The sequence below is a fragment of the Episyrphus balteatus genome, chromosome X (genome assembly GCF_945859705.1).
Source record: "Episyrphus balteatus chromosome X, idEpiBalt1.1, whole genome shotgun sequence".
Classification (NCBI taxonomy): domain Eukaryota; kingdom Metazoa; phylum Arthropoda; class Insecta; order Diptera; family Syrphidae; genus Episyrphus; species Episyrphus balteatus.
The window spans coordinates 8,382,591-8,408,045 of NC_079138.1; the positions used below are offsets into that span (position 1 = coordinate 8,382,591).

General features: G+C 30.8%; 2 protein-coding genes across 5 annotated transcripts in view; both read left to right on the forward strand.

The window, feature by feature from the left end:
• The first annotated feature begins 2,480 nt into the window (after positions 1–2,480).
• Positions 2,481–24,972, forward strand: LOC129920724 (adenosylhomocysteinase-like 1). 4 transcript variants are annotated; one of them, XM_056002284.1, is made up of 10 exons: positions 2,481–3,005; positions 9,233–9,277; positions 14,706–14,796; positions 14,864–15,186; positions 16,658–17,007; positions 17,085–17,237; positions 21,067–21,232; positions 21,322–21,568; positions 21,631–21,762; positions 23,429–24,972. In XM_056002284.1, the coding sequence occupies exons 1-9, from the start codon at positions 2,955–2,957 to the stop codon at positions 21,753–21,755; spliced, it is 1,551 nt and encodes a 516-aa protein (XP_055858259.1). In that variant the 5' UTR covers positions 2,481–2,954; the 3' UTR covers positions 21,756–21,762; positions 23,429–24,972. The 4 variants fall into 4 exon arrangements, with proteins under 4 accessions (XP_055858259.1, XP_055858258.1, XP_055858261.1 ...); XM_056002283.1 differs by having other exon boundaries at positions 21,631–21,751; XM_056002286.1 differs by lacking the exon at positions 9,233–9,277 and having other exon boundaries at positions 2,482–3,005.
• Positions 23,476–25,455, forward strand: part of LOC129920721 (myb-like protein Q) — a 359,404-nt gene continuing 357,424 nt past the window's right edge. The window contains exon 1 of the mRNA XM_056002277.1: positions 23,476–23,580. The gene's annotated coding sequence lies outside the window, so the exon portion shown is untranslated. The remainder of the gene's footprint in view (positions 23,581–25,455) is intronic.

Sequence of the window (25,455 nt, forward strand, 5' to 3'; positions counted from 1 at the left end):
TACACTCCGACCTCCGACCTAGAAAAACGGGGTTGCACTCACACACTTGCAACTTTTTGTGTATTCCCTTCAAGCAAGAAAACGGAGTCCAGAAAAGACAGTCCGACCTCCGACCGAGAAAAGCGGGGTTGCACTCACACACTTGCAACTTTTTGTGTATGAACACAAAGCCTAAGAGAATCGTGGTGAAAACTGAGAAAAGGAAAAAAAAGTAGACAGACATAGCCAACAAGAGCAAAAGCGTCATTTTGTTATTTTTTGTTGAAGTGTTTAGTCGCGTCGTGTCTCGTGTCGTTGTTAATAAAATATAAGTATAATTATAAACACTTATATCAAACTATTAACAATATGGAAACAAAAAAAGGTATGTTGTATATATCGCTCCAAGTGTTTGGATTAAAGTGATGTGTTTCTGTTTGTGTTGTAGATGTAATCTCTAATGATGAAGAAAAAGGCAGAAGGTGAAACATGCGATTGGGCATCTAAAGAAACACCAACAACAGCAGCAACAACAAATAAAATAAAATGAAAAAAATGTATTGTATTTTATATTGTATATATTGTGAAAATTTCGTTTGCCAAAATTAAATAAAAAAAAAACAGTTTCAGTGAAAAAAAAAATAAATCTTGTTCTTTTTTGGTCTTAAATGTGAAACGTCATCCCTTTTTTGTTCCTCTTTCTAGTAGGTTTTCGCTGCTCCGACTCGACTTCGCGGTGATTATAATTTCCATACTAATTTGAGCCGCCTTCGGACCAGTTTCTGATCCGTATTCGGACTCAGCTCCGCCGCAGGCGGAGCGGATCCGGACCGAGGTCGGACTTGTTTGCCTGAAGGGTTAACACAAAGTCGAAGGAGAAGCGTGGTGAAAAAGAGTGAAAAGGAAAAAAGAACGTAGGAAAGACAAGGGCAAAAAAAAAACAGCTTCATTTTGTTATTCCATTTGTGAAGTGTCTCGTGTCGTGTCTTGTTTAGTTAATTGTTTTTAAAATATATTAAATAATAATGCAAAAATATGTAAAATTTACTATGAAAAATGAAATATGAAATATGTTGTGTTTGCAAGTCGCGATTTTCATTGTGCAGCCGATAAGTGGAAGTTCGAAAAATAAAAAAAAAAAATATTTTACCGTGAGACGACATCATTAGCGAAATGAAAGAATTCTGCACAACACCAACAACCAGCAGCAACAACATATGAATTAAAAGACTTATTGTATTTAAAGTTTTATATTGTATTTATTCTGATTAAAATAAATGTTTGTTTGTCAAAATAAAAAAATTCAACGAAAAAAAAAATATATTTTGTTCTTTTTTTGGTCGCAAATGCGTCATTTCTTATTTTATGTTCCTTTTTCTGGAAGGTTTTCGCAGCTCATACTCGGGTACGACTTCGGCTCCATTTTCTTGGAGTGGAGATTTTCACCACACCAATACATATGCAATCGGCTTCGCGGTGATTATAATTTCCATACAAATTTGAGCCGCCTTCGGACCCGTTTCTGAACCGAAGTTGGACTCAGCTCCGCCTGAGGCGGAGCGGATTCGGACCGGGGTCGGACTTGTTTGCTTGAAGGGCAGCCCTTCAAGCAAACAGGTCCGACCTCGGTCCGAATCCGCTCCGCCTGAGGCGGAGCTGAGTCCGACTTCGGATCAGAAACTGGTCCGAAGGCGGCTCAAATTAGTATGGAAATTATAATCACCGCGAAGTCGATTGCATATGTATTGGTGTGGTGAAAATCTCCATTCCGAGAAAACGGAGCCGAAGGCGGACCTGAGCCGGAGCAGCGAAAACCTACCAGAAAGAGGAATAAGAAAGGGATGACATTTCGCATTTGCGACCAAAAAAAGAACAAGATTTATTTTTTTTTTTCACTGAAACTGTTTTATTTTTTATTTTATTTTGGCAAACGCAATTTTCACAATAAATACAATATAAAATACAATACATTTTTTTTCATTTTATTTCATTTGATGCTGCTGCTGTTGTTCGTGTTTTTTTTAGATACCCAATCGCATGTTTCACCTTCTAGATTTTTCTTCATCATTAGAGATTATATCTACAACACACGAAGAAACAACATTTTAACCCAAACACTTTGAGCGATATATAAAACATACCTTTTTTGTTTTCCATATTGTTTATAATTTAATAAAATTGTTTATAATTAATAAACTAACATTATACAAACAACGACACGAGACACGACGCGACGCGACCAAACACCAACAAAAAATAACAAAATGACGCTTTGGCTCTTGTTGGCCTTGTCTTTCTTTTCCTTTTCTCATTTTTCACCACGATTCTCGTTCGACTTTGTGTTCATACACAAAAAGTTGCAAGTGTGTGAGTGCAAGCCCGATTTTCGCGGTCTGAGGTCGGAGTTTCTTTGTTGAACTCAGTTTTCTTGCTTGAAGGGAGTCTTGTTGATGGAAAATTCATTGTACATTTCGCACAATGACTGGAAAAATCTTCGTGGAAATATCATTTCCATGAGGAATTCAGAAAGTCCTTTGGGATTTTATGGGATATTATTTTTTTTTGTTATTTTTGTTTGATATTAAAAATGTCCGCAATAGTACATTATCTACACAGTTATTTTATTCTATGTGTGACCTACAAAATTTTTACTTCTGCCATAAGTTCTCCATATTAATTCCTTTTCATGATAGAAATGTGTTCTCATTGCAATTAAAAAACAATTATATGGTGAATGATTGTGTTATGTAGTGAAAAAGATTGATTATTAAATTGCAAATTGTATATCTTATCGTTTCATACATCCAACATAATACCGAATTGCCATAAGTTTATTTACGTACCTAACAATCATCCATTTTACTGGTTACTGTTACTTATTTACTTTCCGTTAGAAACAACTGCAGCGCGCACACCACAAGTGATTTTTTTTTTTGTACTCCATAATTTAATATTGAGAAAAAATCAGTGCAAAAATGAATAATGTTAGTGATACACCCGTTCCTGACCCCGGTTCTGGAGAAAAGGTTAGTTTATATATTATAGGATATTCAGAACCATTTTTGAAGCCCATTAATTTTATTACTAAATAACACTATTTTTTGTAATATAATAAAAAAAAAAAAAAAAAAGAATTATGTTTCTTCAATAGTCAGTTTCAGTCATAGCCACCCACTGTCCAATGTCGCCCTTGCCAGCGCCGTTTGCACACAACATCATATTTTCTATGACATAAGCTTTCCTCCTCCGTATTTTTATCTCTGAATATGAAAATATGTGATATGAAATTAATTTTTTTAAGGAGGTTTGCAATTGGGTATCAATATGAGATTATAATCAATTCTTTTCCTTTTATCCTGGATAAGAACTTAAAAACTATGTCAAGTTTTTTTTGTAAAAGCAAACTAATATGTATGTATTTATAAAAACTATACGAAAATTTTGCATAAATATCAAAGTTCGAAGAAAAGAAAAAAAAAAGTTCAATTTGGTTATCACATGACACGGGTTGATTTAATTATTATTGTTTTTATATACATTGCCAAGGCGAAATAATACTGGGGTTACAGTTGTTTGATTTAGGAGTCCACTCAATCACGTGAAGGGATAATAAAAATGTTGTACTGATTGATCACGCTGGGTTTTCATACAGTGACCGATATTCAAAATTAATAACTTGGTTTAGTTGGTTTGATGGATTCGACTGTTTTGATGGAAGCGAATTAAAAAATTCCAAGATTACTTTCTTACTTCGAGAACATTTTTACTTGTCTAAGCTTAAAGCAAAGGGAATGCCCATTTTACTATGGAGTCATGTCCCGCGTGGGGGCGAGTTTCCATTAATTCGCGCGAATTTTAAAATTATGGTATAGGTATGAAATACAAGGCGTATAAAAGTGAGCTGGGTATGGGGGGACATGCTGCCCCCTGTAACCCTCTGCTTGGGCTCACTATAGGATTTGGGATGGGGGCAAGATGGGGTATGCACAAAGAACTCACAAAAAAAAAAAAAAATTAGTTCTTCGTCGTTGTCATTTACATGCATTTTGTATGAAAAATTAAACTTTAAAAAATTAATTAAAAATATAAATACACGTTTCCTCACTTTAAATTGTTATTTTTAATACTTTTAGTCACTAATCTTTGACATAAAAGTATTCGCGTATTAAAATTCGTGCGCCCCTAAAGGAAAGTTGAGTCCCCGCGTGTACAGAGATGAGTTTAGTATCAAATGAAATATGAAAGGTGGAATTGAGCTTGTTAGGTATGTGAAATATTTTCAAAATTATTAATGGAAAAGTCGAAATACATCTGGGTTTGAAATTGCTGACCTCAAAACCAAAATTTCAGCTGATTTTTCAAACAATTGATCGTAAAATGGGTAATAAATGACCCAGCAAACATTTCGCTTCAGAACTGAATCATAACACTGGTCTACAAAATTAAATTTTTTTTTGGTGCCGAGACTATGATATACTTTTCTATAAGTTTTTGATGTGCTGAACTCGAATCTGAAGTCAGAAATATCCTATCAGCTCCCGTTAGAAAATGCAAAAAAAAACGTTTTTTTACCACTTTTGATGTTAAGCCTTAATTTGAGGAATTTTTTAAAAATATAATTCATAACGGTTCCTATAAGAACTATTTTCCTTCTTTCAAAACTGTTTAAATCTTTGCAATATCTTTTTTACTGCCGGAGATATCTTAAAATGAAGTAAGTGTGTTTTTATCAAGAAGGAGATGAAAACGTGATATCTGTTTGATACATTACAATAACCCAAAAAACTAACGATATCTCGAACAATAAAAAAGATATCGAAATTTTAGATTTTAGGTGCAAGAATGTAACCATGTTCCCCTAAAATATTAAAATTCACAGTCTATTCAGGTTGTGATTTTTATAAGTGTCTGTATTCATGGACCAAAATTTTGCGTCTTAGTAAGGGTATGACAGCATCTAACTGATGAGCCCACTGTAATACCTGGGCGAAACGCATATGGAGTTGAGGTCACTTTAACTTTTTAATAATAAAAAGTTATCAACTTTTTAATTGAATTATATTCAATCACTCCGCTTAAAAATAAAAATAATTTTCATTATTTTTTTCACTTTGTTTACTTATTAGCCTGACCACGGGCAATTGTTTTTAGGTGCAAGAATGTAACTATGTTCCCCTAAAATATTAAAATTCACAGTCTATTCAGGTTGTGATTTTTATAAGTGTCTGTATTCATGGACCAAAATTTTGCGTCTTAGTAAGGGTATGACAGCATCTAACTGATGAGCCCACTGTCATACCTGGGCGAAACGCATATGGAGTTGAGGTCACTTTAACTTTTTAATAATAAAAAGTTATTAACTTTTTAATTGAAGGATATCGAATAACAAAAAAATTGCAATGCTAAGTGCCATACACTTTGAGGAAGCTATGGGGGGGGGGGGGGGGCATGCTGCCCCCTGCTTGGGCACACTTTAGGATTCGAAATTTCAAAATTTAAAAGTTTTTTGGAATCCAAAAAAAAATTTTTACATACCTAACCTTGTCCCCACTCCAAATCCTATAGTGAGCCCAAGCAGGGGGGTTGCATGGGGGCACCATGCCCACCCGATACCTTCCTAAAATTATAAATGCCTTATTACAAGTGAAAGTGCTTATTATTCACATTTACCATGGAAAAAACAATCGTGGGGCTTAATGCCTTTTTAAAGTAGGTGTTATTGTACGACCCATTTAATGTATACTTCTAAAAAGGTAATTTTTTTTAGAGGCCTTTGTCACATCGAAATATCAAAATATTCAGTGTAGACATATAGGGTGAATGCACCAATACCCGAACAATTAAAGGAAATTCAAAAGTAAAAACGCTGTAAAAAAATATTTATTGAAGACAAAAATTTAAATATTTTTTTTACAAAAGGTGAAAGAATATTTTATTATAAAAAAATAAGATTGTGTCAATGAGTACAAAGGTTTTATTATAAAACTGTTTCCGATACAACTTTAAGAACGGATTTAAAATTAACTTTCTTTTTGTTATGGGTAGTGAATATGTACAAAATGTGAAGTGTCGTTAGATGTGCTGGTTCGAGAAAGTTCTGGATGCATTTTGTATGGTCCTCACACTTCAATTGTAATGTTCTCTTTGATTGTTCATTCGGTATCATGGGTATTTCATGGGTCAATCAAAGTGCAATAAGACAATAATTGAATTGCGCTGACTCTTTAAACGTGCCGACGATTATCCACTGAAGAAGCTGGGCTCGCGACTATCTTCGTTCCGATAGTCGCGAGCCCAGTGAGTGACTGATCTCAATTTTTGATTGTCGCTGTTCACAGAACTTCTTCGGTTTCTCACTAAGAGGATGTGACTTCGATCAAAAGAATCGTCTTTATCTCGTTCATATTTGTATTTTAATATTATTTTTTAATGCACTTTTTTTTAAAAAAAGCTTGCTCTTACATTTTTTTCTACTAAAACCAATATTTTACCTCTCTTAGCATTCGGAAATGCTGGTTCTAAATGCATTTTTTTCTTGCATTCTTTCTTGTTAAATTTGATTTTCACTTTGATATTGGTTTTATGAATTTTTAAATAAAATTCATAGATCATATCTAAACATTTAATGAATACTGAAAACAATAATTAAATGGAAATATTGTAGTTAACTGGAGAGATTGACGTTTTGGCAGATTTAGAGGATAGGTAAGGTAGACTTGTTTGTTTTTTGGTAAAATTGGGCTTTTGAGAATGTCCCAATCATGTTTGTCAGAATATCGCCTTTTACATCTACACTCGTTCTGAGAGTGGCCAACCTTAGAACAACAATCGGATCGTACCCTAGTCTCTTGCGGGTTTGCCGCTTCCAAGTGACTTTGGGGTATCGTTCCTTGAGGGTGGCCATGTGCTTTGCAGGCATTGTGGAAAAAAAGATTTCTCTTAAACCTGCAATAAGCACTTTTGTGATTTGTTTTCTTACAGAATCTACAAACCACTTTCTCTGAGGTATTTTTTTACATTTATTTCCTTTCTAGGAAAAAATGTCTGCCAATCTTTGATTACAGACGAAGTAACCTTTTCACTTTTTGTGTGACACATGATTATTTTAGTGATTTGTTTTCTTACAGAATCTACAAACCACTTTCTCTGAGGTATTTTTTTACATTTATTTCCTTTCTAGGAAAAAATGTCTGCCAATCTTTGATTACAGACGAAGTAACCTTTTCACTTTTTGTGTGACACATGATTATTTTAGTTATTATGATTTTTTATGAGTTTCACTTGAGTAATTTAAAATGGTAAAAAATTGAATATTATGCACTTCGTTTCGTGGTTATAATCATTTAAAAGGGTGTTAACGTATTTAAAGAAACAATTTTGTTCTAACTTTTTTCTACCTTCTATATTTTCTTACTTCCTTGATTTGTCAAACTTGCGTTACAATAATTTAAAAACTCACTATACCTTTGACTTATTAGGTCTGTTTGGGTACTGCCTAAAACAGAAATATTTCTACTTTTACACTGGAATGGTGTGGTTTTGCACATTATTTTTGTAAAAAAAAATAAATATTTCTGTTTTAGACAGTACCCAAACAGACCTATTGTTGCAAAAATAATGAATAGATGCATCAAAGTAATTTTAAAATCGAATATTGTGTAACGAAGCATGCCTAGCAAGTTTCCCTGAAAAAGGCAGCGACCCATGCCGAAATGTCGGGAAAGTTAATGTAACTTGATTTTATGGTTGTTGTTTTGTTTCGCCTCCAACTTAATTGTTTCATGGCAATAATTAATACTACCAACAAAGCCGACGGAAAATACGTTTTCCAACCCACATTATTAACTACTAATTGGTCAATAAAATCATCTTTAATGCTATGTTTCCACCTACGCTAAATCCGAGATTTAGCTAAGTAGATTTAGCTTAAATTTAGTTGAAAATCTTTGTTTTAGGGTAGGTGAACCCATATCCACCATTTAGCGAAGTAGATTTAGAATAAATCTCGAGATTTATTCTAACCCACACTATTAACTACAAAGTAGATTTAGAATAAATCTCGAGATTTATTCTAAATCTACTTAGCTAAATCTCGGATTTAGGTCAGGTGGAAACGTAGTATAAGACTGATACAATTTCTGTTACAAGGAAAAATAAACACAAAACTATATTTTTTTATCATACACTTTAAAGAAAACGTGGTTTAAAATGAGTCCCTGATCGTCTTAATAATGAAAGACAAGGATTTTTGAGAGATCATTTAGGCCGTGTGCGAATTGCGTTAGTTGGTTAAAATTTGACGTTTGGTTAAATTTTGACACTAGCGTGGTCAATAAAATGGGTTAAAAATTACCCAGCTGCGGAGCAGGGTAAAATTTGACACTAGTGGTTAAAATTTGACGTTTCTCAAGAAAGAAAGATCAAGATAGATTTGAAATTATTTTTGTTATAATGCGTTGAATTTTTAAGAAATGTAAAAGTATTAATACAAAGTACTTCCCCAAATTATTATTCATCTTGTTTGTTTGTTTTTAATTTTTATATTTCTATTTTGTTGGCAGCTGGTGAACTATGAATAAGTGTTCGAAGACCGAATAAAAAATGTCTTTTTGATCGTAATGAAGTGGGAAATTATCTATAAAAATAAAAAAAGTATGTGAAATTGAGAATTTCTTACATATTTATGCTAGAGTATTTAACTTTATATGTTATCAGATGGGCTTTGTTATAAAAAATAATTAATTGTATATAAGAAAAAACATTTTTGATGGTGATTTTGTTTTATATTGAGGGAATTTTAATCAAAGTAGTGCTAAAAAAAAGTCCCATTTAACACATTTTAATCCAATTCGCACAGCAAAAACATAAATTTAATCCCTTTTTCAACCAAACGTCAAAATTCGCACACGGCTTTAGATAAGATTTGTTTGTTTTCTCAGTTGTATTCGTCTGAATCGAAAACTCTCCCGTTATTGTCTCATTTATTTATGTGTTTTTTTGTGGGAACAAACTTTAGTTTTGTAGCGCCTTAAATTTGGTGACCGTGTGTGATAGGTCTGCAATATCTACTGAAGAAAATTGAACAGTGGTTTCTTCGTGTAGTTTTTCTGACGCAAAAAGAAAATAAATAAAAAACAAAAATAAATAAAACACTTCAAGAATATTTTTCAAGTGCTTATAAGTAATTTAAAAAAAAATATTTTTAAATTTTCGAAAAATTATAAATATGAAAATTGTATACAAATTATTATAGGAGATGGATGCATCAAGTTCCTTTATTGGACAACGCACGTCAATGGTAAGCGATTTGAAATAAAAAAAGATATTAAGTTTTGTAATGGTTGTAAAAGAACAACAACTAATGTCGGATTAAAATGACTTGAACATTTTTATGAAATCAAATGAAAACCGCAATAATGACATTGTATTAATCCTGAAAAAAAAAATCCGACATAAGTGCGTTTAAACTGTCCAAGGCTTTATATTTTTATTGTTTGTAGAGTTTTCTTCATTGTAGTTATCCTTTTATTTAAGTTTAGGAAGTTAACCCTCGTTTGTATTCAGATCACTTTTATCAATATTTTTCATACAATATGTTTTCTCATTGCCTTTTTAAATCACATTAATTTTCATTCCGCATTCGCATGATATAAATTAAAATTTCCTGTGGCTTTAGTCCAAACAAAATCAAGTAAACCAATGCATTCCATACTCATACAATTTTAAAGAAGTCCAGGTTTGAATTAAATTTAATTATAATTTAAATTTAGAGAAGCAATACAATATCTAAATATGTATATATTTAATTTTTTTTTTTAAATTGTGAAGTAAACGGCGCGCTGCACTAAGGAGCATTTGATCTCAAAAACCGGTCAAAATTATTTAAGACTTTTTTTTAGTTGGAAACTAATAAAAACCCATACTTAAACATAAAAAAGTATATTTATCGAAAAAATAATGTAAAAAACACAAAAATATCATAACAGGGATATAAAAAGTCTGGTATTTGGCTTAGTTTGATTGACCAGAATGTGCTAGTGTGTAGATTTCTCCTAAACGGCTTTTCCGATTTCAACGATTTTTTTTTACACAAAATCTACTTATATATCTTAACATAATTAAGTATCAAAATTTTTCAAAAAAGTGTTGTTTTGGGTGTAAAAAAAAAAAATTGTGAGTTACTAAAAAAATTTTTTTTTTTATAAGTATTTTATGTACTAAAATTTTTAAAAACTTAAATAACAAAACAGTTAAATTAAAAGTATCATATTTTAGTCAGTCTGATTCATCACTGTGGTCCAGTCTTATCGTTTCTTCTATTTCTTCATGATCTGGTTCTTCTGGCTCAAAAAGCTCTATGGTTTCAGTTAAAAAGGGTTGGCTTTTGCTGCGTTTCCTTTGGTGATTAGAACTCAGGAGTGGATCGGATGTGAGCAGAAGCCTATTCAAAACATCTTGATTGCACTGAGTCCTTCAAAATTTTCTTGCAAAATCATGGATTTTGCCATACCTAAAACCTTTTTTCTGTTCGCAAAGTGTGACTGCAACCTTAAGGAAACCAAGGAACTTTGGAATATGTTAGAGTCATCTTGAGTGCTATCTTGGAACTTTTGCTGATAAGAAGATTGATGGGATCCATCACAACCCCATTTTGAAATAAGTTCCAGGTTTTTTAATTCTTCTTCAGTACAGTTTTGGAGAACATCCTCAAGAAAGAGGCAAAGTCTTGAAACAGTGTGATCAAGTAAATCTTGCAGAACAACTTCAGCACACGTTTCCGTAACTCGTACTGACTCCGGTTTTGGATAGCATAGTTTTTTCGCTTCTATTATAAGAGTATAGCATGGAAAAACACTCCTGTTGGACTCGTGCAATAAGAGGTTTAAAGATTCTTCAGGTGTGTTCTTTTTAATTCTTGGTTTCTGAGCAGCATCTATCAACTTCCTGTACTTTGTGGCTCTGCTTGGTGTTACAGTTGATTCCTTTATGAGCTTAGAGGCCGAAACATTTCCAGACATCCGTTGACTTACGCTTGCTGCAAAGGTAAGCTCTTCGACAGGTACCTGCTCACGGATTTCTTTTGTTTTTCGTCGTTTACTGCGATCACTCAAATCCTGAAATTCCTTGTATGTGTATTGAAGAATTAAGCCACTCTCGATTTTTTTGAAAAAAACCTTTCTTCATTGTATTGGGCGGATCTCCATTTTTCCTTTAAATCATATTTAAAATTCTTTAAATCGTGATGTAATGTTTGAAACTCGTTTTGGGGGCAATTCATCAGGTCTTGTTCCATAAATATCACCTTATCGTCCAACTTTCGGGCTGAACTTTCCTTAAACAACAAATATAACGATTCTCGAGACATCTCAATCAAATTAGCTGACAAATAAAAACAAAAAAAATAAAAGTTTAAAAATAAGCAAAAATGATGAAACAAAATGAAAACTTTAAAGTGTGTTTTTTTTTTTTGGAGGAAACATGAGGAAAAGGTTTTTCATTCCCCAACATCTATAAACCCTATAGTTTACCATCACATAAAAATGTCAGCCCGACATTGCCCGAGGCTTAACAAAAACACCTTTTTAAAAAAAACACACACCCAAAGTTATACTTTTTTCACGTACATCACATTTAGCATGATAAAACATAAAATAGTTGAAGAATTCAAACAAACTGTAATATTAAATTAAATACATACCTTGTACTTCAGTATCCATAACTAAAATCCACAACAATTCACTTTTAATTATATATAACAACAAATTGAAAAACTCACAAAATTAGCCGTTTTCACAAAGTATACTTCTGTATTTCACAAAGTCTAACTTTCAACTGCCCTCCCTCAAAATTGGATGGGCTAAAGTATTTTTTAAAAGCAGATTATGATAGCTTATCTATTCAGGTAAAAAAAAATAATTAATTACATGGGATTCCCCAAAATTTGTAATTAGGACTTTTGACCGGTTTTTGAGGTCAAATGCTCCTTAGTGCGCTGTTCAGTATTAATTAAGTTGTATAATAAAGGCACAGCTTGCCCACATACACTGAAAACTAAACCCGATCAATAATTTTCAAACATAATTAAAAGGCAACACCAATCTAGTGTCTGATGAAAAGACCTAAATTTAGGACGGGTGCTTTAATTTAGGGTTTATTAAAAAGTTCGGTGTAATCAGATTTCTAGAAAGTATATAGTATTAAAAATATCATTTGAAAATAATATGTGCCCATGATTATGAAAGTGGACTAAGTCACTTTTTGCATTGTTTAAAGAAAAACTTACATAATAATTTTCTTATAACGATTTAATTATATTTCTTTTATGAAATCACTAGAGGAGCAATAAAGAAGTTTATTTACTGCAATTTCGCTTTCAAATAAACTTTACCCCTTAAATAATAATTATTTTTAGGCTAGATTTGATGACATTTTTAGGAGTGACTTAGTCCACTTTCATAATTAAGGGCACATATGTGAATCCAATAACTCCTAAACTTAAAAAAAAAAAAATCATTACTAACATTATTTATTGGCACGTAACGTGATCTATATAAAAGACTTCAATTTAAGCTTATTATACTAAACATAAAGCTCTGACAAATAGACCATCCACACGATACTGCGAATTTCTATATTAAAGATTATTCTAAACATTTGCAGCCGTATTTATTAGGTTTTCTTAAATGCGTTCTCAAAGACCTTTGCTCCCTAGTGGTTTCACCATGGAACCACCTATTAATTATTTTTTATTTTTTATTGCAATAACCAAAATTTGAAAATTATTGCATGAGCTATTGCATTTTGGGTAGTACGACCAACAAAAAATTTAATATCTGTATAAAAGTTAAAATTTAGTTAAAAAAAATGCAAGATTTGTGAGGGCTTTCTCAATTTTTCAAGTAGCCTTCAGCTTAGAGCTATAAAATTAAATAACGGTAACACTGAAAGAGAATGATTGTAATGGTTCTTCAATCTATGGAATATGTGAACATGTTTTTCATCAAAAAATTTGCTTTTCCAATCTAAATACTAGATTAATAAGACTTTTTGGTAAAACACATTGGTTTGTACGCGCATTTTTATCTTTTAGTTTTTTTTACTAAAAAATGGACTTCAACTTTTGTTCTCTCAGCTCAACATTCCTTAGAAAATACCAAAACTTTTTCTCAAGATTTTTGGAATTTTTCGTGAAAAAATTTAAAAAAAAAGTTACTCCGGGAACAAAGGGTTAAAGCTTGCTTAAATATTTAATTTGTCTGTAAGCAAAGTTGCTTAATTGCAACAAAGAAAAAAAAACAAGGATATTATGATAAATGAGATTTTTTATTATAAATTAACAAATAAAATCACAGTTCACAGATTCCCTTAAAAAAAAAAAACTCCCTCCCATGTCTCAGAATCTCACGGCCTTGGTGTCTAAATATCAAGTTGAGTAGGTCGTTGAAATGAAATGCGAAGAACAAATCCAAAAAGATTTGATTTTGTTTATGTTTATTGACCACTTAATTTTGTTTGTTAACTTTGTGTGCACAAAAAGATTTTAATTTAAATTTAATACAAGCTTCAAACAAAATTACTTCTTCCTAGATAAATAAATACAATGATACTGAGCTTACGGTCTTTGTAGTAATTCCTATAAGGCCAAATTTATGTTAAAATGGCTCTAAGCAAACTCTAAACGCCGAGAATGGCGTTTAAGTTAATAAATCCTTAAGCAACGTTACTTAAATGTGTAAACTCTTTATAAATACACTTTTTGTACTTAAAATCTATTTAGAGGTTGTTTAAAGTTAAACAAACTTTAAGATTCTGTTTTAAATATAGCTGTTGGACTTCAACGTTTGGAAGAAAACAAATTAATATAATAAACAGCAAAAATGAAAATGAACCTACGCGAATTGTTTATTGCGTGATGATCAACATCTAATTCATTTTCTTCCAAAAGGTCAGAGATTTAAGGTATTTTAAAATTTGGCTTCGTATTTATCACATTTACGCTGTAAAAATCTTCAACATAACTTGAAAACTTTTCGATAGAATTTTCCTTATCACACTATTGTATTATGATTGCAGTGTCCATTATTTGGAAGCCTGAGACAAATATTTGAACTGACTAACTTACAAACCGTTTTGAGATAAAGTTCAGGAATAAAAAAAAAAAAAAAACAATAACAAAACGATTTTCTCGAGCTCCGTAAAGAAAATATTTGACGATTATGTGATTATGTCTCAGTTTTTTTAGAAATCTATGTAGATCACAGACAAGTTTGTAAAAGTTTTATGTTATGATTGAATATGTCGTGGACACAAAGCCAAAACCGCGAATCTGCAAAATTATAGTTTCGTTTTAAATTTTCTTGCAACGGGCATTGATAGTTACGGCAGCTTGGCAACAAATGGGGCATTGGGATCGACGCGATTAATAGAGGCACCAATTACAAGTTAAATAGCGCATTAAAGAGAAAATGTCCAAAAATGCAGATTTGCGGTTTTGGCTTTGTGCCGATGTTTATTGAAACTACTATTTATCTCCCTTGAATTATGCTCCTAAGAAATATAATCAAATTGTTTGCTAAAGGTTCTTGTAATCTGTGTAGAATCTACATATTTCATAACTTTGTTCTCATTACTATTAACCGACATCTATTTATGTATTTGAATAATAAATATTTGTATCATTATTTTTTATCAACGAATTGTACTATTTGTGTTTTATTATATTACAGCAAGAAACCAAACAATCTGGAGCTCTCAAGAAAACTAGTCGCTATCGTAGTCGATCCCTTTCGGCTTCATCGACAGATTCTTATAGTTCGGGTAAGTAAGACATAAAGATAGACATAAATTTATTGGACTTAATAATTTTCAAATTTTAAAATTACAGCATCATACACTGGAAGTAGTTCGGACGAAGATGACGTACCTCCACGTGAAAAAGTTCAGAAGAACAGCAAAGGAAGTATAGACTTTTGTGTTCGTAATATTCAAGGTCAACATGCATTTGGCAGACGTGAGATTGAAATAGCTGAACAGGAAATGCCTGGAATAATGGCTCTCCGAAAGCGAGCAAGTGAAGATAAACCATTGAAGAATGCAAAAATTGTCGGTTGTACGCATATAAACGCACAAACAGCAGTACTCATTGAGACCCTTGTAGAACTGGGAGCATCGATTCGTTGGGCTGCTTGTAACATATACTCAACACAGGTGAATTACTAAAAACATTTTAAAATGTTTGGGCCAAATGTTTGTACGACAAAATTCTTCGTCGATGTACAAATTTCAACATGTCAATATTCTTACATTAATATTTTTTTTTAAATTATTTTAAGCACAAGTGAAATATTATATATTACGTATTATTTCATTGTGTCCCTAATTTAAGTATCCAGTTCTTAAAAAAGTTTTCTTTTAAAGAAATGGAAACCAGCATTTTATTATTTCATACGAAGAGTTTTGTCAGCCAGTGAACGTTATACAATGATGTTGCATTACTGAATTTCGGTTTAATTTGTTTTCTTAATCCGAGGATTAGTTCTTGAACCATACTCGTCCTCTAAAATTTTATTAAATACCAAACAAAGTAAACCCTTTAAAACTAATTTATTCTCGGGACTGAAATAGAAAATAATTAAATTAAGGTAAAAATTTTTAAGTTGGGTTTGCAAAGCAAAGCACATAAGCATGTCAAAGCATTTAAGGGGTAATAACACCTTGTAAACCACGAAACCGAGCGTCATTTTCATCAGCGTATAAAACAAAGAAGAAATATTATTTTCTTTTGGTGTTTGCTTAGTTTAATTAAGTATATAAATAGGTAACAAAATAAGCTAATGTTAAATTTTTTAATGATGTGAAATTTTTTAAATTACGGTGTAGTTCAGGGTGATAGTAAAATCCTGTGCTCTCATCGGGCGACCAACTAACTCCTACAGTTTTTAACCGATTGGGCTGAAATTTTGTGTGGAGCTTTAAAATACTATTCTCTAGTAGAAGATTTTTTTGAAATATCAATTTTTAAAGAAATGGCATTAGTTTGAAAAAATTATTTCATTCCAAAAACAAAATTCGTTGAAAAAAAGACCATAAAATCGTTAAATTTTAATATTTCAAAAAAATCTACTTCACTAGAGAATAGTATTTTTAAGCTCCACACAAAATTTCAGCCCCAAAAATTTCACATCATTAAAAAATTTAACATTAGCTTATTCCGTTACCTATTTATATACTTAATTAAACTAAGCAAACACCAAAAGAAAATAATATTTCTTCTTTGTTTTATACGCTGATGAAAATGACGCTTGATTTCGTGGTTTACAAGGTGTTATTACCCCTTAAGACATATACAAATACATGCCACGTTGCAACATAACTATTACATATTTATGCTTTTGTGCGAGTAAATAAAATTTAACTCGATAGTTATGTATGCTTGGCGCCAAGCTTATAAGGAGAAGCGGTTTGTGTATGGCTTTTTCATTCGTGCAGGGTGTAGTAATGCTTCCTGTGAAATATGTTTAGAATTAAGTGAAATTTTTAAATTTCGAATGATTAGTTGTTCAAAACAATGGGAAGAAAAGGAATAATAAATCAATTTATAAAATTATTTTAATTTATATATTCCACGTGTATTCATTTACAGTATACTTAAAAATTAGTTCCTCTCTTTCTGAACTAGAATGAAGTGGCAGCTGCGCTAGCTGAAGCTGGATATCCTATATTTGCTTGGCGCGGTGAAACCGAAGAAGATTTTTGGTGGTGTATTGATAAATGCGTCAATGCCGAAAATTGGCAACCAAATATGATTCTGGACGATGGCGGTGATGCAACACATTTGATGTTAAAAAAATATCCCGCTATGTTTAAAATGGTCAAAGGTATAGTAGAAGAGAGTGTAACTGGAGTACATCGCTTATACCAGCTGTCGAAATCTAGCAAATTAACTGTACCAGCAATGAACGTTAATGACTCTGTAACAAAAACTAAATTTGATAATCTTTATAGTTGCAAGGAATCAATTTTGGATAGGTTTGTTAAATAGAAACAGAAAAATAATAAAAAAGAAGCTAACTTTTATATATTTTTTCAATTATTTTTTCATAAAGTTTAAAACGATCAACCGATGTTATGTTTGGTGGAAAACAAGTTGTAATATGTGGCTATGGGGAAGTTGGAAAAGGTTGTGCACAAGCTTTAAAAGGACATGGTTGCATTGTTTACATCACTGAAATTGATCCAATATGTGCTCTTCAGGCTAGGTAAGTAAATTGAACTGTGAATGGGAATTAATTTTTCGCAATGTATAACATTACTGCCTGAATCAAAACTGTTTTCGAGAAATTCTATATTATCATCATTTAGATTGACAAAATGCAAAAAATAGGTAAAGCTGTTTATTTGTTTCCATACAGAAAGCAGTTTTGATCTTTTTTAACTATGAAAAAAAAAAAAAATTAAATTATTATTTCTGAAAAAGTAAAAATAAAAAATCCTTTTTGAACATTTTTCTTTGTTTGATACCTCAAAACCTAATCAAAGTATTAATCTTTGAGTTAAGCTTCTTATTTCTTTTTATTTTAATGAATTATATTGATATGTATATGCAGAACACCTGTTACACATGTTCAAACATTGCAAGGTCAAGAAAAATAGCATCAGTTCCGATTAATTTTTTCTATAAAAACACAAATTTTTTGTTTTTCAAAATAGCTTTACTCCTTAGTTGGATTCATTCTCTTTCCAAAAAAGAATTTAAAAAAATGAAGTTTTAGCCTGAGTAAGAAACAAATACAAAATAAATAGGTCGTACTTAAATAACAACCAAAATGATCGCTTTTTACACTCTCTAAATTACAATTACTCAAATTTTCTCTACCTTTGAAAAGCAAAACTATTGGGTTTGCTTGCGTTTATTCGGCATCCTGGTTAAGTACTGGTTTAAAATTCATAAGCTTGTACTAAGTAATAAAACTAAAATAATCATTTTTACCCAACCTCCGGTTGACTTCAACTTTCAAACGTTTAAATTTCATAGTTATACTTGCAATCAAATGCCTTTTAGTGCCAGTATGTCTAACTCAAATTTCTGTGGCAGTATATTTGACTGCAATCAAAATTGTTCACCTCAATGTTTTGATATATGTACAAACAGTTCAAGAATTCAAATATCTTGGTCTTTCAATCGATAATAAACTAAGTTGGAATTCCCACACTAATCCGTTTTGCCGTTTTATATGTTTAAATTTATTTTTCTCTAACTACAAAAGATTTGTTTACAATATTTTTATTGAATTTTGTTTAACGAAGAAAGAAAACTTAAATAATGAACATAAATTTATAAATTTTCTTTAACGATTATTCACCTAAAAAATGACATCAAAAAAATTGTAAACAAAAATTGTGTATTATTTTATATTATTTTATATTATTTATTTATAATTTTCATTTTTTACCTTAATTTTTAATATATTTTTATTTGATGTTTTTTTTTTTTTTGTTTTATTTTTAATTCTTATTACAATTATAGAACATCATTAATTAAATTACTATGAAAATTAGTTTTTAATATCTAACAATAATAATTTTAAATAGTAAAAAATAAATATATAAAAGTATAAGGAAGGTCATTCTTGGAGTAGAAGAAACTGTTATAACGATTTTAAAAGCTTTTATTTCCGAATGAATGTGTTCAAATAAATAAATACAGTCAACTCCCTCTAAGTTGAACTTTCACGGGACTCGAAAATCGGTACGAGTTAGAAGGAAATTCGAGTTAGAGGGACTTATTTAATATTTTTTCTTCAAAATCGTTTATTAAAAATGGTGAAAAATTTCGACTTAGAGGAAAATTCGACTCAGAGGGAGTTCGACTCAGAAGAAGTCGACTGTATATATGATTTGTGGACGAAATATCAAACCTTGCAAACCTAATATCAGAAACATTATTTAAAATAATAAAAACAATCAAAAAGGAAGAAATGAAAAATAATAAATAATAAATTATTATAGTTTACACTTTTTGCAATTTTATTAATGTAATTTTTTAGGTGAATAATTCGTCGGCGTAAAGCAAAATTGTTCTAAATCCACTTTTTACCGAAAATGAGATAATGATGCAGTTTTACTAATTTGAATGTGCTCTTTCCGAATTTGAAAAGCGTTTTTGTCTAAAAAAAATGCTTGAGCAGATAATATAATTTAATTGGACATAGAACAATACAAACAGGTAAGTATGTAGCTTTCTGAGAGTGATATCCGAGTATTCATAATTGTAGGACTTAGACCATCATATTTTGTTCTAAGTCCACTTTTTATTTAAGAAAAGTGCGTACTTGTATAGGAATTGTTCTATGTCCAATTTTGGGTTTTTAGTTTTTAAAAGTATTTAAAAATAGTATGCACCTACTAATGAGTTAAAATTGTGTGGTTTATTTAAGAGAAAAGAACAAGCTTTATAAAAAACATAACTTGAATGGCGAACGAGCAGAAAAATGTTACAATTAAATTCAATTTCAAAAAAAAAAAAAAAAATGTCGCTTTAAAGTTTAAACCAATATGAAACTTAAAAATCGTCCTCTGTAAAATTTGCTTTTTGTGACTTAGAACAATTTTGCTTTACGCCGACGAATTGTCAAACAAAATTCTATAAAAATATTTTAATCAAATCTTTTGTAGTTCGAGAAAAATAAATTTAAACATATAAAAACGGCAAAAATTACGGCTTTTTATCAAAATAAAAAAATCGAGTAAAGGGATTATACCGCTTTGAGCGGTTGCATTGTTTTTTATTTTTTAAAGTTTTGTGCATTGGTACAGCGAACCGGAAGGGCACTTTTTAGACTTCAAATTGAAATAGAAAATGACTGAGAGGAGCTACAAAATTAATTTCTGCGCAACAAATTTTGTTTTTCAAAGCTACAATTTCTAGAACGAAAGAAATTTGAAAATTCAACTTTTTTGAAAATTTTGACCGTAACATATGAAATTGAGTCTTAATTTAGCGGAATATTGAATAACAAAAAAACTATTCGAGCTGCAAAATCGAGGTTTTGGATATCGTCTCAGTCTCAAATTTCTGCAAAACAATTTTTTTGAATTTCGCATTTTTTTGGATTTTGAAAGGTTACTTTGAGCTATGTTTTTTAAAGTAAATCTTGAATATTTTAAAAACGGTTTGAGCTACAAAATTGGGGTTTATATAAAAAATAAAATAAAATAAAAAATAATGTATTCAAAAGCTACAATTAATGGAAAAAGAAAAAACTTAAAAAAAGTGATTTTTTAAAAAAGTCTCCACTGGCCTCATCAAACCGGAAGTGCACTTCTGAAACTTTATGTTGAAATAAAAAATGACTGGGTGTAGCTACAAAATTAATTTTTGCGCTACAAATTAGCATTTAATAGCTACAATTTTGTCCATCAAAAAAATATAAATTTTCCAACTTTCGGAAAATTGAATAATTCAAAAACTATGCGAGCTACAAATTTTTGGTTTGCGCAACAAATTAGCATTTAATTAGTGTCCGCCAAATGAAGGGACGTGCAAAAAATTCAAATAAAAATTAAAAAATTCGTTAAAGTATCAAAATTTTTGATTTATACACAGATTTTTGAATGCAATATTTGAAAAGAATTGAAAACCAATAAAACTGCACCAAAAATTGTGTGATAGGTGGTGTACTTTAAGAAGAATTAAATAAAACGTAAAAGCAAAAACTACGAAAACAGCTAATAATTTACAAAACCGAAATAAAATATAAAAAAAAATTAACGGGAAATTTTGAATGTGATCTTTTAAAAGAACTATTTTCCAACGAGAATCAACAAACATTTTAAAAAAATATGATTTAACTCGAGAGAAAAAAAATGTATGCATGACTTAAAAATTTTCCATACAAATTTATATGGGGGAAAGTATGACCTTAAAGGCACGGGTTAATGGCCTCCAAATTTTTTGTGTGTTAAATTCCCCTTATTTAGGTTCTAAACTTTCGATCTAGGCGGTGTCTCCCCCGAAAACATCACTTTGGAAATAACGGACACCCTAATGTGTATGAAGCTAATAAATTAAAAATTTTAATTTTTCAGCATGGATGGCTTTCGCGTAGTCAAATTAAATGAGGTTATACGCAATGTTGATATTGTCGTCACTGCAACTGGGAACAAAAATGTTGTCAATCGTGAGCATATGGATAAAATGAAGAGTGGTTGCATTATTTGTAATATGGGCCATTCAAACACAGAGATTGATGTTGTAAGTTGAATAATAAGTTATTTAAAATAATTTAAATAACAATACAAAATTTAAATCAAAATTAATAATAATTTATGTTTATTTTACAGAATAGTCTACGTACGCCAGACTTAACATGGGAAAAAGTTCGTTCCCAAGTCGATCATATTATTTGGCCCGATGGGAAATGGATAATTCTATTGGCCGAGGGTCGTTTAGTAAATTTATCATGTTCGAGCATACCATCATTTGTCGTTTCGATAACATCTGCAACACAAGCACTTGCTTTAATTGAGTTATTTAATGCACCTCCTGGGCGATATAAGTCTGATGTATATCTCTTGCCTAAAAAGATGGGTTAGCACTTTTTTGATAATTTTTTTGGTGAACTTATATATAATAACTTTGGTATTTTCCAGACGAGTATGTAGCTAGCTTACATCTACCCACCTTTGACGCACATTTAACAGAGCTTTCTGATGAACAGGCTAAATATATGGGATTAAATAAGGCTGGTCCGTTTAAGCCTAATTACTATAGGTGAGTCGAAGGTACATATATATTGTAAAATACATACTTCATTTCATTAATATTGTAATGTTAATGTTGTTTTTTTGAATTTATTATTAGATACTGATGGTTTGAAAAGTGAGTTTAGTTTCGAAGATTAAGTTTTGTATTTTGCTCCCGAAATCAGGTTGTTATCAGGTCATCGTTTAACAATAATAATAATAGTCAGTCGAATCGACGTCTATCGTAGAGATAGAAAAATATTTACAAATAAAATGAGTGTTCTATTTTTCCATTGTGTCCGTAATTGGCGGTCATAAATTCAATAAACGCATATAATAATAGCTTAATTGTATTTGTATTAAAATGCATTACCTGACTCATTTTTTCTGTGCCTATTTCAATGTTTTTGTTTTCACTTCTTTGATGTAGTAAGCTTAGAACAAGCTATTATCTACGATCAGAGGCTCATCATAAGTGCATGTCAGTGGTAAACAAAAAATACAACCTCCCGCATGCACAATATAAAACAAAATATTACGAACAAATTTACAAATTATGAAAGTATAAGTACAAAAAAATCCAACAATCAAGATTGTGGAGCACTGGTTCGAAACAATATTTTTAAACCCATTTTCTTCAAATTAAAGTCTTAGGATGAATGGTTCAAGTTAAATAGTTTGCCTAGTCGACTAAGAGGCTCATTAATAACATAGTTCGTTCTATGAAAGTCGATATATAAAGGTTCAAATCTTCGTAGGAGGTAAGATCCAACCGGATAATTTATACCACCTAACCTATCTACTGTTTTCGTTTTGACGTTGACTTTTGGAACACCCTTCAAATCAATAGAAACATATATTTGATTTTTCTATGCATTCGTTCAATTTTTATTATAAAATCTTAATAAATTTGATGAAACAAATTTATTCGCAGCCAAAAGAATTCTAGTTGGTACGAACTGTCACACAATCCACATTCCCTACGAATAAATTGTAATGCAAGTTGTACTGCCCATAATCTCGTAAAGGCCCTAACTACATTTTTCTTACTTCTGAGTTATAGAGGGAAACACTAAATCTAATATCGCAATTTGCATATAAAAATGAAAAAAAGCAAAAGTACATTTTGAATTTTCTGACTTATTTGAAGACCTAGACTAAAAAAAATAAATGAGAATAAATCAGAGACAATGCCCTAACTCCAAATATGCAAAAAAATCAAAATCGAAAATTTTGTAGTTAGGGCCTTTACGAGATTATGGGCAGTGTAGCGGGGCGTAGGAGGTTCCATGTTTTGTTGTAGGCTTGTAAGTTGGGAGCAAACCGTACTCACTGTATCCTTGTTGGTGTGAAGCGGCAATTGGATAGATCGTACGAGACAGCTTAAAACTATCGTCCCGATTGAAATTTCGGTGTCGTATTATTTCGATCGCTTCACGAACCAGGCGCGGTATATAGTGAGACTCTTTTGCTAGAACCTTAGCTTAATCGAAATGGATACAGTGGTGTTCATCTGGATGATGGAGTATACGCTCACATATACACATATACACGCGGATAATCCGAAAACCATAATAATGTCATGTGTTAACAACCGCGAAAACCTTAAAAGTTATTTGATAAATATGTTTGTCTCTGCTAGCTATAGCTTTCAATTTTAATAAGAACTGTGCCTTTAAATATCATCTCTTACTTTTCTTTACAGATATTAAGGATTGTTTTCCTTTTCCCAATAAATATTTTTGTTGGTAAAATAAAAAACAAAGCCATCAATCACTCAATAACGAAATCATCACTTGGGAGATCTTCAGTATACATCATCTTTTTAGCTTTTTTATTTTCTTTAAGAAATGTTTGGTAAGAATATTTTGATTTTTATTATTTCAATTGAAAAGTATACATTAATAGCTTCAAATATTCGGTTAATTATATACATACAAATGACATGAAGGAATGAATAGAGTTTGCGTCTTCTCTAAATACCTAATTCGTGTCTTACTCTAAAGAATTTTTCACTAGGCAGGTTAAAAAAAAAATTAGTAACTTAAAGTTTATCAATTTATAGAAAGTTAGTCAAGCAAAATCTGCTTTAATTTGTTAGGAGAAATTGCACAGGGTGTAAAACTTTATCATTTTCCGTGCTTTAAACAATCACAGTTAAAAATTAAAAAAATGTATGAAGCAATGTATGAATATATAGGACGCGTTTTTTTTTTTTTTTTTTTTTTTTGAAAGGCACACAACCATACCAAGAACAATTTAACTATCCGAAAGTATAAGTTAATGTACATATGCAAGATTTGTACGTGCACCTAATCGATCGTCAATCTCCTTGTAACATGAATTCCCTCTCCACAACTTGTTGTAATACGTTCTCTATCTAAATCACAGCGTGTTTAAAAAATACATCTGGATGTAAATAATGTAAAATGTCAAAAATAAATCCAATTCCATAATATTCACTACTTAAATCCAATCTTTAATCCAATTTTTAAATCCAATCTCGTTAAACCCAAACAAATTTAAACAGCTGTCTGCAGATCTGTTTAACTTTATAAATCCAGATGTAAAATTCATTTTCAGAGTGTTCAGTTGTTTTGTCAAGTTCTGTGAAGGAAAAATAAAGATAAATGCAAAAAATTATACAAAATTTATTGAATAATCACATTTTTTTTTTTTGAGTGAATAATATGAACAAAAAATTAAATCATTGGATTTATGAAATTCAGATTTAATGGATTGGATTTAAAATAAACTTTAATCCAAATTAAATCCAGAGTGAATAATATGGCCGTTAGTCATTATCACTACTTTCATATTAATTATCTGTACCATTAACTTTTACTCTATCATATTTTGTCCCTCTTAAAACCCTTATTAGCGAGTTGTTTAAGTATGATTGTTAGTAAAAGTTTAAAAAGCAAATTTTAGTAAATCTATTTTGTCAGCTTCACCACACAGAGCGCATTTGAAACTGCGTTGTAATAAGAGCCATGTTTTTACTGAGTAAACATTTTATGCTGTAAACAACAACAAACGATAACTTTTATTTATTATTAATAATCCTTTATTGTTGAAGGGTCAAAAATGTATAAGCATGGACGTATTATATAAAACATCCATGTGTATAAGTTTAGAAAAAATCTCTGTAAAGCAACAAATAAAAAACTTGTTTATCCTTAGCATTCATTTGTTGTTGTTTCCCGTGAAAAATTTTACTGAGCTAAGTACTGAGTTCAAAAAAAAAAACACGGCTAAGCTAAGTAATGAGTTGCCAAAAAAAAAAAAAAACAGTTAATGAGAAACTCATACTTTAAAAGCGTTAAAACGCGAGTTTTGTGTCAACAATTTCAATTTTGTTTGTTCTAACGTGGCCTTAAAATAATGTCCGTGTGTGGCGAGGCCTAAAGCAATTTATTTTGTTTTGTATTTTTATATTTTATGTTTTGTATTGTTATATTTTTGGTTTTATTTTTTTATTTTATTTTGTTTTATTTTATGTTGTTTGGTACCACCATTTAAACGCACATGCTCGAAGTTATCGTTTATAGGGAGTAAGTAACGAAAATGATACCATTGACTGACGAATTTTCCAAGGTGACCAAGAATAAGCACAAATTTGCGCTAAAAGCATGTTGTATGCATGTAGTTTGATTTTCGTGAATACTTTATCACGCGCTCAAAAATCTTCGAATCTACTAACATGTTTTTGACAAAAAGAGGGAAGTTTTA